At 39.8% G+C, this 17,226-nt stretch overlaps 1 protein-coding gene across 4 annotated transcripts in view; it reads right to left on the minus strand.

Moving 5' to 3' along the window:
- Nucleotides 1-16,127, minus strand: part of ATG5 (autophagy related 5) — a 74,586-nt gene extending 58,459 nt beyond the window's left edge. For all 4 annotated transcript variants that reach the window (XR_005562971.1, XM_027731672.2, XM_027731708.2 and 1 more), the window contains exons 1-3: nt 15,342-16,127; nt 10,366-10,493; nt 3,977-4,055 (exon numbers count right to left, since the gene is read on the minus strand). Coding sequence is in view for 3 of the 4 variants with exons in the window: in XM_027731672.2 (XP_027587473.1) it covers nt 3,977-4,055; nt 10,366-10,493; nt 15,342-15,449 (315 nt within the window). In the remaining variant the exon portion in view is untranslated. The remainder of the gene's footprint in view (nt 1-3,976; nt 4,056-10,365; nt 10,494-15,341) is intronic.
- Between the last annotated feature and the right edge of the window lie 1,099 nt (nt 16,128-17,226).

Here is a 17,226-nt window from a genome sequence, read left to right on the forward strand (position 1 = left end):
TTACTTGCTCAAATAAAAAATGTAATGTCTGGTAACCAATCTACAAGAAACGAACAGACAGAAATAGCATACTTAAAAGATCAAAAAAGTTCTTTACATGCAAGAATTCAAAATGAGACACTGGCATCTTTCAAAAAAAATGGAAGAAATCTAATATACCTAATGCCAAGAAATGTAGGAACCTAGAAAATTACTTTCATAGTTAAAAGCTGACAGTTAAGCTAAGTTTATGAAAACAACAGTTTTGTTACAAGGACTGTTTTGCTGCACAGATGTCTAAATATTGAACTGCAGGGTCTTATTTTGGACATTTCTCTCTTTCTACAAGTAGATATCTTCCTGGTGACTTTCTTCCAATGAATTTCAAATTGCAGGAAATCTCAGTCTCTGGGGGTGGGTTCCAGAAATCATACACAGTGTAGTCTGCAGAATAACAAGGATATATTTAAAACTGGTCAGAGCTAGCTAAGCTAGTGTAAAGAATCTAGCCACAGGCGTAAAACTAGGTGTGGCATGATTAATTTTCCTAGTTTCTAAGGAGTAACACTGTGAAAGGCTCAAAAACACTCCTAGAAAGAATCTCAGTGCTGTCTACTCTTTTCTTTAGTAGGAAAGCAGTGACACATTTCTGTGCAGTACTGTAAGCAGAAGCTGAAAAACCTAAATATGAAAGTGATAACTTAGAAAAAAAACCCTGCTGCGTCTACAAGAAGCATATGAAACAGTTTCATCTACGTGAGACTATCAACAGAAAATACAGCATCCCCACTGATTTATAATTCAGGGCATAGAATAATAAGTTTTATACTTATATACAGATCACGTGTGCTTGTATTTTATTTTTTTCTAAATTCTCCTTGCCTTCTTTCTACTTGAGGAAACAGTGATCAATTGTTCCCTGAAGAAAGGGTCAATCGTAAACAAGCTGATAGCCACCCCTGGCTCTACAACTAGGAGATTTGCAAAAAGTTTTAAGAGATGACATAAGCAGCTTTAATTCAAGTACTCTTATTGGTTATGTCTTACTCCCTCCACGTTCTGTATCTTTGAAAGAAAAGTTACCAAGGGTTGACTTCAATTTTCTTCAAAATCTCAATGAGCACGGGTTTTTATTTTCACATACAAGCAGACACTTGCAGCATGAACTGGTCGTAAAGAAATAGGTATCATTTGTACAGACAGGAGCACTAAATGACCTCTCATATAAAATGGTTGAACAACCTCACAGGCAATTTCAACAGTCTGGTTTCACAACTCCATTCCACCCATATTTATCTATCAGTTCTAGTTAACAAAACATCTGTTTATACTGTGACAGTCTAGTTGCATTAGACTACATTTACAGAAAACAGGGCATGAAAAACCACAAGGAATGTATCCAGTGGCAGGGAGAGCATCCATGTATCTGTGTTTAGTTACCATCTGTGGTCTTTTCTTTCAAAATTTATACATTTATACTTCTAGCTTCCGCAATATCTCCTAGCAGCTCCACAATTTATCCATATGCTACATGGAAAAGTACTTCCTCTTCACTCCACCCAACCCAATTTTCACCTAAAAAAACCAAGATGATAGCTGTTATGTAAGGACAGATGCAGTCTCTCCTCCTCTACATCAGGTCATGGGTGGAGAGACAGGCACCAGCAGATAAGGGCTTCAGCAGCAGGAGAACATCAGCCTTTCCCCTGGCACACCCAGTTTCCTCTTCTCCAGTAGTACTACTATTTCCAGAACAGTTCACCACTTCTTATCTACTGCCCAAAATCTGGAGAGTTGATTGCCACACTGAGAACATGAATAGTGCTCAGCATGCTGCAGAGTAACATGAGATGATTTTAACAGGAAGGGACAGAGTTTCCCTCCTCCCCTAAAGCCACACCTGGGTAAAAAAAGCAACTTCCCAGTCTATAGCCTCTCATGATTCTCAGACTGTATGCTGTTCAAGCTCATCCTTATGCAACTACTTAATGCAACTGTTTTTCAACTTTACAAGATATAAATGCATGTTATTTTATTGCATACTTGAAGAACAAAATAATAAACTGATTCTTCAATGCAAAGACTAAGTGTGTTTATTATTTGGTCTGCATACATAACACAGGAGGACAATTACAAGCATCCGTCAACTTCCAAACTTCTGCTGAATAGAAATAAACCTTTTTCATGTTTTGAACTTTAAACAAAGAAACCTGATAGGGGGAGTTTGACTTTTTTTTTAAAGCTGAAAAACACTCTTTACAGATGTTTGAGTTATCTGTTGTTGACTGCATGCTTTGGTAGAAGAAAGGAGACAACCATGACAACAAAAGCAAACTTCAGAAAAATTTAACACTGTTCAATTAAGCCAAATGAAAATTATGACTCTTTGAAGAACAACTACACAGAAATTAAAAGAATAATCTAGGTAGAAATCCCACAGCTAAACTATTCAGCTGTAAGAAATTGTAACACATGTAAACCTTGTCAATATTTTGACATATTTTGATATATTTCAGTTATGTTTTGACTTTAGGGATTAAGAGGGGGTTATTTAAATAAACTTTCAGATTACATCAAAATGGGAAGAGCAATTATGCAGGTGCTAACTTCAAGGTATTATATCACTAAAATACATCAGCTTTTAAAATAACACTGCCTTAGCAGTAAATTATTTCTGTTGATCTTTAATGTACACCTTTGAGAAAAACTTAAAGTAGCTGATCTTTTGGTAAGCAGCAATATAAGGACATTAAAATCAATTTACATTACTGGATGAAATTGAGAAGCTGTGGTGCTGCAACTTAATTCTCTAGATGCCTCTACTTTGCAATGGCAACATCCACACAATGCCACTGTTAATAGGCCAGAGCTCTCAGAACATAACAATAAATCATGATTTATGAAACTAGATGCCCTACATTTTCTTCAGAACACTCTGGAAGTTACTTCATCCCAGGTTTCTGACATTTACCACACAGAAGTGCAGCAATTACAGTGGTTTCAAAAACACCCCTAACTTCAGATTTATTTAGTCAGTTTAAAAATTTCAACATGTAGAAATACATATAATAAGAATGTATGATTTTAGTGTACACTTCCAAAAAGAATACGACTACAGCTAAAAAAAACTTTTCTAACACACCTTGAAGAGAATAATTGTTTGAACGAAAACGTTCAAAACAACTACTTCCCAGTACATTTTTAATTTCACTCAAATCTCTCACACATTGAAGTCAAGCCTATTAACCTAGCACTTTCCTTCAGATCAGTTTTCCTACTGTATTGTTTCTTTTACAAGGGAGAAATTAACATTTCAAAATTAAATATCCATGACTTTTAGTTGTGCTTTTGAATTCAAAACATACCTAGAATTATTGTCTCAATGCATTTCAGGGTATGCAAGAATCCTGCACCAAAGCTCGCCCTGCTCAAGTACCTTTCGGAACAAAGATCAGTAGTGCAATTAAGTCATACCTAATGGTTTTACAATGTACAATCAAAATACTGTCTCTCTTGTGACTAAGCTGCCACAAGAAGAAAGTAATTTCACTCAGTTCTCTAAAAGGGACCAACATGAAGTACAGCAGCATTCCCTGACTTTAAGGTTTTCTACAGTATCTCATATCCATGCTCATATATGCCTAAAAGGATGAGCACTTCTCAATCTTCCCAATCTTCAGTCAACTCCAGATGATAGAATAAAAAACATTATGGAAAGTTCTCTTTTATCTACTTAATTGCACTGACATTGTCTCATAACTTATCGTGAAAAACACTTTTGGATTTTCAAAAAACGGGATAATTTTGTAAGGAAAGTCATGAAAGCACACACAGTCTCATGGAAAACAACTGCAGATTTACAGAAAGCTTTATGCACTTCCTGAAGAATGAACATTCACTTATTTTATAAAATAATTATGAAACCTTTTCCTAGCTTCCAAACTTCATGCAATCTTATGCTCACTTATTCTTAACTAAGAGTGTATTTCAGTTTTACCTTGAAATGTACTGTGATGCTCCAAGGAAGGGCTGTATTTGATGCATGAAGATCAAACAGCAAACCAATTGGATAATGCCTAAAAATGACGAGATATTAATTTAATATAGACACTGTGAATTTAATTCTACATATAACAGTTAACATACTTGCATTTACACAAAAAAAAACTAGCCGTTTGAATCCCACACTTAGCATTACTTATTGCTTATTCAGAAAAATTATACAGGCAAGTATAAATGACCAACAGTTTCTGGCAGAATTGAGCCTGGAATTTACATGTTCAATATCTAAACCCATGGTCTCCAAGCTGTAGACACAAAACACTGCTACTTTTGCAACAGCATTACATGGCCTACAGCTGCTCTGTGGAACCCTTCAAAACAGAACTTCTAGTTAAAAAGTGTAACAGTGGCAGGAATAGTTGGTCTGACAGAAAAGCCTACATGCTTTCAGATATTTCAGTGCCCTGGGTTTACACCACACAGTCCCTTAACATCCTCTCCCCCTCTCACATGCCTGATGTCATTGTAGAGAATAAGCAACAAAGTGAAAAAATGACATATCTGTAAAGGGCTGAAAGAGGTTAGATCAATATGAACTCTATATCTTTATTATCAAATTAAAAAGAATGAAAGGGGAAGAAAAAAAATAAATTGGAATTTTGTATTTCAGTGGTATTCTAGATTAAAGGAGCTACATAAAGAAGCTTGCTTCCTCCAAGTATTCACTTCTGGTTTATAGCTTTCTCTCCTTTAAATTCATTGGAAGATACAGCCCCCAGAGGTATAAGGAATAAATCTCACACACACAAAACTTCTACAGGCACTGGTTAAAAAGCTCTTCCTTCAGTTTTCTCACATGCAGACAAGGGCAAGATTTTTGATAATTTTTTTTTCTTTTAGCACATCAAGTTCCATTCTGTTATCTTTCAAAAATCATAACTAAAAGAGCCTTACTAGCTTTTCATCCCACAAAGAGATAAACACACGCTTAAGTGTAAACTCAGTAGCTTCACTGAATTGAATGGGACTGAGCACAGGGCGCAGAACCAAGCACATACATAAGTTTTAAACTCTGGAGAGTAATAACCAAGAGTGTTGCTCTAAAAGCACCTGTGCCAAGCCAGCTTCCTGACCAGTTAAATTCTTACACAGCAGTGCTTTAGCACCCTCTGCAGGTGAGCTACCCTAAAGCTAAGACAAATTCACCACAACAGCAAAATAAAACCCAAAAAACTACTACAATTCCTGAACTTACACGAGAACAAACAATAGAGCACATATCCAGATTTATCCTGATTCACTGTTAACGTTCAAGTTCTTACCACAAGACTTTTTACTACTAACTGCTAATCATGTCCCTTAATAGGGATTCAGCAAGAGTTCCATGAAAGAGTGTTTTTCAGACAAGTTAACTAACAAAAGTCAGATTTCTTTTGATAATAAGATGAACACAAACTTTCACAAACATGAACAATTACTTCCAGTTACTTTCCATCTATACAATAGAATAGATAACTACAAAAACAAAATAAAACCCCACGCCCACACAAAAATGCCTGCATCAGGTCTTGGTCTACCTCTGTATCTTCTACCCAGTATAGATTACATAATGAAGTTCATGTAATCAAGATGTTTTCAGTAAAATCCCTGTGCTTTGCACAGCTGATAGATGCCTGATCAAATGGTGCTTTGACCTTCTGTCTTCCACTGATTCAAGAATAGGAAGGGTCAGTCATCCACCCAGTTGGTACAAGAGAGACACCTATGCATCCAGGGCTAGAATACAATCCACAGAAAGGGGACAAAAGCTCCACTGAAGGCCATGTCCAAGTGCTCAAATAGGATGGAAACAAGCTGTAGGGTGTCAACCTCTAGCATCTGCTGAAGCAACCACTCCAGCACATCAGAATAGCATGTGGCTCAGGCACAGCTCCTGAGAAAGGATGCAGCTCTCCAGGTCTCAAGCTGCCACAAGAGCTTGGGACCTTTCCTGAGGGCTGAGGTAAGCAGAGGAAATGTCATTGCCTAGAGGAGGTGCTTGTTAGTGAAGGAGCTATGTCACCAAATTACAGAGCTGCAGGAGGTCAGTGGGCTGCACACCACCAGGAAAAATAAAGAGATGGATGGCATCTTCACTGAGACCTTGCAGAGGTGAGAACTTGGTGAGGAGGAGAGTTGGCAGTCACTGGAGTGGTCAACGGAGACTCAAAAGATGGGGAAGACCAGAGTCTTGTGACCTCTAGTATTGAGGAATACATTTGGTGCAGGTAGTTTGGTGCACAGCTGCAGTGCCAGCTGCAGGTTGAGCTCTGGGTGAAGGGAGCCCAAAGCAAAAGGCCGGGAACTGGCACCAAGCCCTTGCATGGCAAAGGGCACGGGGACCTGTGGCTGTGGCCAGGGGACCAGACACTTGGAGATGCAGCGGGAATCAACGACCCAGCAGGAAAACCCCAGACTATCGCACACATACACCAAGAGGGTATAAAAGCCCAGGGTTTCCTTTGTTTGGGGTACCTTTTCAGAGGCACCCAGCTCAAACTGTTATTCTGTTGTTGGCACCACGATGAAACTATTTTCAGGATCCAGACGTCTGGGACTGCTTTGGGAAGCCAAGGGTCAAGCCAGTAAGGAAACCTCGTCTGACTGCGAGCACGTGGGGTGTGTCACACAGGACACCCATCAGGTCCCTGGAGACGCCAGCTGCAAAGGGACCTCGGTCCCAGCTCAGGTGGTGCGAGTATGTGACTGCCACACCATCCTGGATGGTCAGACAGAAAAGTTTCCTTAACCTCTGGCAAGAGGGCAGGCTCCTTCTCTATCTGCTATCAGTGCCTCAATGGCAGACAAGCAGCTGGAAGTTCTGAGGAAGCTGTCTGAACAGCACATCCACAGCAAGAGGAAGCAGTGATAGTACTAGGAGACTATCCTACACAGGAGGGAGCTCTCCCCCATCTGCCAACCTCACTTGTTAACCTGCAGAGGTCTGTCGCTTGTTAAGAAGTTGCAGACTAGCAAAGTTTGTCCTGTGTTTGGATTATTAGTCCTTGCTGTTCACCCACATGGGCACAAATCTTAAGTGCTGCAAGGGAACTCCTGAGTGTATCAAAAGTGACTATACAGCTCTAGAGGCTAGGTGGCATCTCCACAATTCTGCCATAAAAGGACACTGGCTCAGAGGTGTGAGTAACTGGACTTGGCTTTTACATACACAGGACATTCTTTGGGGATAAAGGAATGCTGGGGAGAGATGGAATCCACCTAAGTGGGACACAAGTATCTTTGCCTTCAGGTTGGGCAGCCTGGTAAGGAGAGTTTTAGATCATAAAAAACAGGAATGTGAATAAAACCCCACAGATAAACAGAAATTAATGGACATGTGTTGAAAGTAAGTGACGAAAAGTGACAGCTACGAGGGAGATGTCAAAGCGATAAAAGCAGGTAGAAGAGAGCCTACCACAATTGTGTCTACATAAGTGCACACAGCTTGGGAAACAAGCAGGAGAAACTAGAGTTCCACATGCAGCAACATAACTGTGATAGTGCTGGTCTGCCTGAGATGGAGTGAGACAGCTTGCACAACTGGAATACTGTTGTGAAAGGACTGACGTAAACTGCTCAGTAAAGACATGCAGGGCAGATGAGGACAGAGGGCTGTCATCCATGTGAGGGAGCAGCTTAGATGGATGAAACTTAATGGGACAGACAACAGGTTGGTTGAGTTCTTGTGGTTCAGGATCAGAGGAGGTACTAGTCAGGGCAACAGATCATGCAATCCAGGTAAGGAAATAGATAGAAGTCTTCTTTAAAAAACTCAAGAAGTTCTGCATCACAGACACTGTTTTCATGTTAATCTCCGACATCTAGACAGTGAGACACAAGTAGTCAAGATGGATGGACCAGACATGACCCACAGCTGAATCTGTTACTTATTAACAAGACAAAAGAGTTTTGGATATGATAATCAGTGGCAGCTTTAGCTGTAGTGACCATGAAATGGCAGAGTTAAAAATCCTGGAGAAATGACAATAAGCAGAATACAGGCTTTGGACTTATTTTTGTCATTTCCTCCTGGTGCCCCTCCACAGTTCAGGCTCAGCAACATCAGATGCATCACTGGACAAGGCTTTCAGTCCTTCACCTGCAGCCAGAACTGAATCTACGCTGGAACCTTCCTCCTGTTGCCAGAACTCATAAGCTTCCTGCTCTTCCATGTCTTCGGAGACCGCTTTTAATCCAATAACCACAGATTTTGCCTGTATTTCTTTCAGTGTAATTGTAGGTTTAGGCTCCTGTAGGTGCAGGGTCTCTGAGATTTGATCTATTTCCTTTTGTAGTCACTAATGCTGCAGTCTGGTAACCTCTCCCTGCAGCCCTTTACCCTGGTGACACAGAGCCTCCCCCCCAGTACACACACCTTCTGCAGGCAAAGAGACCATCTTCCCTGTCCCAACAATCTCAGTGGGAAGCCCCAGGCCCCTGTAACTCCAGACCTGGAGAGCTTCCTCCTCCTTCAGGAACTTGGCCCATGTGCTGCAGCCCATGAAGTTGAAACTATGTTTCAGACTTCCACCAAAAATCTCACTGGAAAAGAGAAGAGCTGCAGCTGAACAGAGATACACTTCATCCCAACCAGGTGTGAAACTGCACTGACTGTAAGCAACATGACCTCACAATAAAAAGCAAATAATTAAAATAAGCAAGATTATTAACAAGTTCTATTTGATTCTGAATGCAGAAGTCATAGCTAAAAATATTAAACATTAATGCTCACTATTCCTTCTCTACAAACTACTAGCTCAATCTAATTCTCAGTTCTGGTATTTGGGTCTTCCCTGGAAGAAGCTTTGGTTATATATGGAATTACCATTCTCCTAAAATAATGGTTTACAGGTAGCATTTTCCTTAGAAATGCAGAATACGCTGAGCTTTTCTCAAAGATCAGAGCCTTAATTAGCAGATCATCATTACACTATTCGTTTCCATCTCAATGTTCAATGAATTGACTAACTCATCACTTAATTTTAGAATTATAATTTATATTTTACTCTTTATTCTACAATTATTTTTTTAATTCTAGTTTAATCATCATGGTATTTGAAAACTTATAGAAAATACAGTTGTATTTTTGACTGATATAAAAAGCCTCTCTTTCATTTCTTTTTACAATTTCAGTGAAAGCTTACAGTTTCCTCCCATTTTCTATCTGAGATTATGAACAAACCAGGGAAAACTTGGTACCTTGCTGTTTATTTAGACAGTATCCACAACTCAAAGTCACTGTGGCACACAAGAAATTCTTGTTAAATCCTATAAAATTTAAATAGATGTCTAAAACTGGTTTTGCCAGACAGTTATGAAAAAGGTAAAAAAGGCAGTTTTTATACTTTTTTCTATTTACATATTTTTAAGGCACTAAGGTTGCTCTCAAAGAAAAAAGAGACTAGAAAAGATCTACTATATCACCAAGTCTACAGGGACTCCACAATGTAATGCTTGTCATAAGACACTCTAGGTTCAAGAAGATAAAAAACATCACTGGTAGTTTTCTTTCCTGTTATGATACAGGAAATAAAAAGAGATAAAAATCTCTTCAGCATTCAAAATACTAAATACCTTCTGGAGAGCTGATGCTATCTATATAGAGTTAGCAAACACTGCAGCTCTTAAAGTATTTTCTTTAAAACTCTTTCCCAACAGAGGAAGAAACAATATCTGATGAACAGTGTTTACCAAATTAATTAAATGAAACAATGTCAGTCTGATTCCCTAACCTCTCACAAAAAAACCCCCATAATCCCAAAACCCCAACAGAAGACAGTTTGAATAGACTATATGACAGAACAAAAATAAAGTTGAACTAATTGAATTCAACAAAAGCTTGCAGATCAGTATTAGACTGTTTTACAGCGCAAACACATATCACACCAGTGAAAACTGTTACATGTTTTATTATCTTTAAGCATGTAACCTATTTGCACTCAGATTCCAGAAATAAACTACTTCCTATCTGTGTCATTAGGCATATTTTAAGAAGGTGGAACAAGTTAAAGCAAGACTTATTTGGTGATTCTCCTGCAAGAAACAGCAAAGCCAAAACCACAGGCATTTCATGTCACACTAACAACTAGAACAAAAATGGTAAGCACAGAACAACCTCTGCCTTGAACATACTGGTTTTTATTCTGCCCGTATTTTACTATATGTATAAAATTAAATCTTCTTTTGTTTTTTTCCCAAACAACATGCTTTTCTTACCCTCCTCCTCTTTTGCCATCTTTGAAACCCAAGGGAGTGATTAGTTCAGGAGAAGTACTGATACTGTGCTGAACCTGGGAACTCATGACATGACAAACTGCATAAAGGTACAAAGTTAAATAAACTCACCATTTCAGTGGTGTACCTTCATATTCAAACCATATTTCACTAACTTCCTCTTGTCTCATAACTTTCTGAAAGTGTTTCTTCACTTTGTCTGTTACCAATGTCAAGTAGCTTATCCTTGGCAAAAGCAACTGAAAAAAAATTATAGAGGCTTTGAGTATATATAAAATATACTAAATTAATAAAAATCTGTAACAAGTACGCATTTTCATAACAAAAATTCAGTCAGCATTCTCTTTTTCCCTTTTTCAAGGTAAAATGTCTTTTAGACATTTAAACATCTTTAGTTTACTTATTAATGGTAATGAAAGGCTATAAAATTATGTACTCAGAAGATGAAGAATATCAGTATCCAACACACTAACACAAAAAATTGTAAAAAAAATTAATAGCAAAAAATAGTATAAAATTAGGTTCTTGATTCTTTCAATGGAGTGGGAGGGAGAACAGTGGAATTCCATTTCCACTTTTCTGTATTTAAGCAGGCTAAATAATGAAGTCTTAAACCTTTTTCATATGAACACATAAGAAGAGATTCTAACTTCTTAGAATATAGAAGTTATACTGTATACAATGAGCAACTGTGTATCTGCTATTACTTCAAAATGGAAATTCAAATACAAGGAAGAAAAAAAAGATTGAAAACTAGCTGCTTAAGGGTTTGATTTTCCAGTGTTTTATACTTCAATAGCTGGCAATTTCCATTTTCTTTGCACTGGGTTTGCCAATTTGACATATTAGTCAAGGCTACTATGACTCTTCCACTATTTAACCTTCGCCCTGCAACTAAAATCAGAAAGATAACTGTAAATATTTTATCGGTTGAAACAAGATACCTTCTTACAGCATTCTCATATACTACCTTTTTTTCTCAAGTGTACCATTATACACTATTCAAATCAGAATGCTGTGCTATTTTATTTGCAACCTCCTCCCCTCTCTGTTTTTTAAAAATCTCGTGCCTAATAAGAGTGGTTAAGCAGACTGCATCAATCAGTGCTCTAACTGACAACTGTGTGGCACATTTACTTCAGATAATTCAGTCTGTAAGCACTAACAAACAATGCATTTCAGTGTCCCAATGAGAAAAGATTAACCTCCCTGTAAAATCACCATTAGCTGTAGAACAGACATTTTAAATTAACAGTATTCATCCTGTAAAGTTTTGCTTCATAATTATTAATAAAAATAGATAGACCTAAGGAACACGTAAATTATATCTTGCATATTTAGAGAAACATTTGTTTTCCAGTGTTCCTCATAACCAGTGTTGCTTCCTAAAGTATTTTCTTTATAGTATATGAATAATGCTAGACCTAAGTGAACGTCTGTGGTACACACATCCCAAACCATATAAGGATATATTTGCCTGATGGAAAATTTGATCTCTGCTGCAACATTCTTCCAGAATTTCTCCAAGTTAGACCACACTTTAATATATAAATTAGATAATATTTTGGCCATGATATTATAATTTATAAATATCAGATTCGTAAAGAAGTATGGAGAGTCAATCAAGTTCTTATAAGAAGAGAACTGATTGGTTTTTTTACATAATGCTACATTAGGTTACATCTGTGATACACCTAAATTTTACGATTATATAAAACTACATAAGATCAAGCCTCACCACCATCACAGTCATCATGTCAGTTAACACTCAATCTTCTACGTAGTAGAAGGTTTTCTTTATCCAGCTTCGCTTTTAATACCATCATCGTATTGTTTCTCCCTTGTTTCATAGGAGTCTAATTCAGCAAGGTAATCAAAACACAGACTTCATTTTTAAAAGGTAAATAAACTCAATAAATTCAACAGAGTCATGTACACACTCAAGTGAGAATTGTTTGGTACTTCAATGACTTGAACAACAATATAATCTTATCCTTTATTAACCTATTCCACATATCCACTGATTGTTCCTGAGAGAATAAAGTCCAGGTTATCCCAATCATATTTTTGGTAGCCATTTTGTATTATTTCTGTGTGATATTTACAATTAAATCAATGCTGGTGTATTCTGATGAGACTTATTTGGACTGTTACAAAAGCCAATTTTCAGCATGCTGCATGTGGCACAGCCATGCTGGAATAGATAAATATATTAAAGCATTATTTATTGCAACAGTGTTTGACATAACCATCTAAACTGTGTAACTTCCTCTGTAAAATAGTTTACTTTAGTTTGTAGTGTGAAAGAACAATGCAGTTTTGATTTCAACACAATTAGAGATCACAGACAACCCATTCAGCATTTAGCTGAACTTAGAATGTGGCCAGCACTCCTCAAAGGCCTCTCTGAAGTACAAAACCCAAGAGTTGATCAGATTAACAGGGACTGAGCATTTGCAGAACCCACTGAACTCTTTTTTTGGTCTTCCCACCTCTTTTACCTTCTTACAGTCTTCCCCTTCCATGGGAAAAATGGAAGGATCCAATTCTATCACTTTTCTAGCTTTAATTATCTTAGAGATTTACAAGTATACTAAATCCGTTGAGATCTTTAAAAGCATAGTTTAAAAACATGTTCATTTTGTTACCTTTTAATATCCCTTCTCCACCAGCAGAAAGATAACAAATAAGATTAGAAGTTCTCCTTATTAAATTAAAAAACCAAAAGTAAATCTCCAAATACATTAGCAGGCATAATAAATCCTAGTAGGCTAGAACATGCCATCCCTAGAATTCCACAAACGGCAACACCACCTTCCTTTTGCATATTGTATATTGCTACAGTATTTAGTCACAATAACCAGAAATGTTTTCTTATGAACCGGGAGGATAAATGACATACAAAGAACTCCTAATGCCTAAGTAAATGTTTGCAGTATATCATTGTGTAAAAAGAGCACCTCTCCAGATATCTCCACAGGTTTTATTGTAAAGCAAAACAGTATTTTACGTGCAAAACCCTGTAAAACAGAAAAATCACAGACTTAACAGGAACTGGACTGGTCTGATCAGCGAAGTGTCCAGGAAGATGAAACAAAGCATTCTAACACAGAATGGCTTCACGTTGCTCACTCTTACAGACACCTTAACAAAACAACACTTTTGACATCGAGGAAGCTAAAAGAGTGGCCCTGTTAAAGACTAGACCCTTCAGCAGAACATCATTTTAAGACTGTCTTCTGCTGTAATTTTGTTCCTTATACACTGGACAATTCTCAGCCAATAAATGCTATGCTTCCTGTATACATTTTCTTTCTTCTTGTTGTTTGCACAAAGAGGCAAATAGTATATAATTTTAAAATAAAATTCATAACAACTTTAGGACAAGGGAAAAATCAGATAGATCAGCAGTAAAAAGTAGTTCAACCTAACTATTCCTAAATACACTTCCACTCAAAACAAGCATCTGTAGGAAACACTCCAAAGAAAATCAAAATATCCATTTCCAGTGTAACTCTGCAGAAACCTACCTGATTTGACTATAGCAACAGGACAGTGTTTTACCAGAGCTGCCTAGTCTTTATGTGATTACTCTTTCCAAAAGATAGACAAGTTATTTTTAAATTACTTCTCCAACCCCCATGCAGTGTCATAAGGTGATGCATATATGCATCACTCCTTGGTCCTTTCAAGAAGCAAAGCTATACTATTAGCTCCAACATGACCTGAAAAATGAAGAAACTAAAATTCTAGAATCGTTATGTGAGAATAATCATATTTTGCAGAAATAAAGAATTAAGCATTGAGAATTTTTGTGCACAGTTTAAGCGGAGTAAATAAAAGAAACCCTACCAGCTTAAAACTATCTCCTTGGCCTATCTTCATGGCCACACCATGAAGATAACATGGTTTCAGAGTTTCCATGCTGATGTTAAACAGATTGAGATTGTGCATCTCTATATTTAAACTCATACCTTTCAAGTAGCTCCTACACAATGCAGGCACATATACTTTAACTCACATATATATAATTTAAAGTGGGAGACTTCGAGGTAGCTCAGAAGTAAAGTAGCTAGTTATGATGTAAAAGTGTTTATCTTTTACCAGCGGTAAAACTAAAATATAGAAAGATGAGCACTATTATCACGGAACAAAAAGCAATTATGGTTTATTACATTTCAAAACACAAATAAATACACATTTCTGACTCAGTAAATCAGAAACTGATGACACAAAGATGCTATTGAACACAGAAAAAAAGTTCTACTCAGTGTATAATGGGATATTATAAGACTTAAGAAATTCAGAATCACATAAAAACTTGTAATTCAGGATATTCCTTCCATGCACTTGTTACATTTCAAATTTAAGTTTCACTGAATCAGCTAACATTCTCTATGAATCAAATGTCTATTAGGTGCTGAAAGAATGAAAACTGATGAGTACAGTATAAATAAATACCACGTGACTATAGAAGGCACTTCCAGCTTACAACTCAAATATATCCATCATCCTCATTTTTATCATCAGCTAGCAATCCAGTTCAGGCACTGTTCTGTTAAATCATTCTACTTGCTTTTCTTACTGTTGAGGTAGATCTCTCATGGCTGCTGGCATTTAAATAAAAGAAAATAAGCAGAAGTCATCCATGAGCAGAAATACTGGAGCCAGTGGTCATTTTGAGTTTGTGTTACACAGGTGACCAATCTTAGTGTTTAGGATTTCATAACGCTCTGACTGAGTATTTTCATATTAAGATAACATAAAAGTTCTCTCCCTTCTGGTCACTATCCAAGAACACACAAACTCATGTAGAGCCTCCTTTTACCTTAATATTTGACTTTTACATAATTTTTTTAAAAGATCTTAATGACCTGTGGTAAGTTTCCCTCACTAGTGAAACAAGATTGAAGTTTTCAATCTGCTGTGAAGAGAAACAAATCACACAGCATGGTTATATGTTTACTTTCAGAAGGTACCAGGAATAGGAAAAAAAAATTGTGTTTTTTCATAACACACAATGAGAATGAAGGAAACAAACATAACCATGGCATTGGACTATTTGTGACTACCTTTGTCATACTCACATAGTAAGGTTCAGCTTCCCTCTCAGTTATCTCATCCTGATACAAAGTGAAACAGGTCGGTATTCGCCCAAACCACACATCTCTAAGTACATCTTTGTCATCTGTCATTCTTCCAATGGACAGTGAAGCACATGTAGACCAGTTTGTTTCTTCAGCTAAAACTGTAACCCATTTCCCCCCCCAAAAAAAAACAAGTCAGCACGACTGTGAATAAAAAGCAATCTTATTTAAGGCTCCTCCATAACTACGCTCCTGCAGACGTGATCAACGCTGTCACCGGGGCATTAAACGCATCACTTGGTAAAAAGAACGGGATGAATTAAGTTCCCAACTACAAACACATGGTGGATAAGGAGTAAATTAGCACTTCCTAAGGCTGCATCACACGCCAGCCGCAGAGCCAAAGGGACCTTTCCCGTCACCGCCCCGTAGTGACCCCGCAGCTCCCGCACCCGCCGAGGCCCCGGTGCCCCGGCAGCCGGCAGAGCCCGTATCCGCAGACAGGGCGGGAACACCGACACGAGCCCGGCCTCCCGCCGCCGGGGCCGGGACCGGGACCGGCCCGGGGGTCACCGAGGCCGCAAGACGGGCCCCAGCATCGCCCAGCGCCGCCCAAGCCCCGGGGCCGCCCCGACAGCAACTCGGGGGACGGTCCGGCCGGGCCCCGCAGGGTCTGTCGGTCTGTCTGTCCGCCTGCCTCCCTCCCTCCCTGCCGGCGGCCGCCCGAGGTGAATCAGCGGTGCTCCCGCCGTGCGGGAGCGCCGCGGCGACAGCGCCGGGCGTGCTGTCCCCGGGCAGCGGCAGGGCCCAGGGGCGGTCGCGGGCGAGGCCGGGGGGCGCCGTGCGTGGGCGTGGGCGCGGCCGTTACCTCTGTCGCGACCGGCGACACCCGCTCGCCCGCGCGCGGGGCAGGAACCGATCTGCTGCCACGCCCCCGCCGCGGCCACGCCCCCACGCGCACGCGCCGTCCGCCGCGCGGCTTCCGCCCGGCTCGCGGCCCCGCCCCCGCCAGCGCCAGAAGCCGGAAGCGGCGGGGTGGGGAGGGAGGGCCCGGCGGGAAGGTACGTCCCGGAGTCCATCCTGGAGTCGGTCTGGGAGTCGGTCTCCCGCCGCCCCCAGTGTGCTGGTGATGCTGCAGCGGCAGCGCCGAAGACGGGAGGTCTCCGGGCTGCAGCTGTGCCGGTCCCGGTCCTGAGGCGGCGGCGACGGGGTCGCTCAGTCGATAAGCCGCGCGTCTGAGGATTTTGAGCACTTGAGGATTTTGAGCACTTGATCTCTCTGCTCTCTCTTACCCAATTGTTATCTTCTCCTGTTTCTCCAGGGAAGTGGTCACAGCACCAAGCCTGACAGAGTTTATGAAGCGTTTGGACAAGGCCCTCAGGCGCAGGTTGTGATCCTTGAAGCTGTGCTGTGCAGGGCCAGGAGCTGGACTCCACGATCCTTGTGGGTCCCTTCCAACTCGGGATATTGTGTTATTCTTTGTGTAATAGATCTTATCCACCCTGATAGATGGAGCAAGTCCAGAGGAGGGCCATGAAGTTGAGAGGACTGGAGCACCTACCCTATGAAGACAGGTTGAGAAAGTTGGGGCTGTTCAGCCTGGAGAAGGTTGTGTGGAGACCCCATAGCAACTTTCCAGTATCTGAAGGGGGCCTGCAGGGAAGCCGGAGAGGGACTCTTCAGCAGCAACTTTAGTGATAGAACAAGGAGTAATGGGTACAAACTGGAAGAGGGGAAATTTAGGTTAGATATTAGAAAGAAATGCTTTACTGCGAGGATGGTGAGACATTGGAACAGGTTGCCCAGGGAGCTTGTGGATGCCCTAACCCTGGAGGTGTTCAAGGCCAGGTTGGATAAGGCCTTGAGCAACCTGGTCCGGTAGGAG

The sequence above is a fragment of the Pipra filicauda genome, unplaced genomic scaffold (genome assembly GCF_003945595.2).
Source record: "Pipra filicauda isolate LSUMZ 115617 unplaced genomic scaffold, ASM394559v2 scaffold176_size3548034_pilon, whole genome shotgun sequence".
Lineage (NCBI taxonomy): Eukaryota > Metazoa > Chordata > Aves > Passeriformes > Pipridae > Pipra > Pipra filicauda.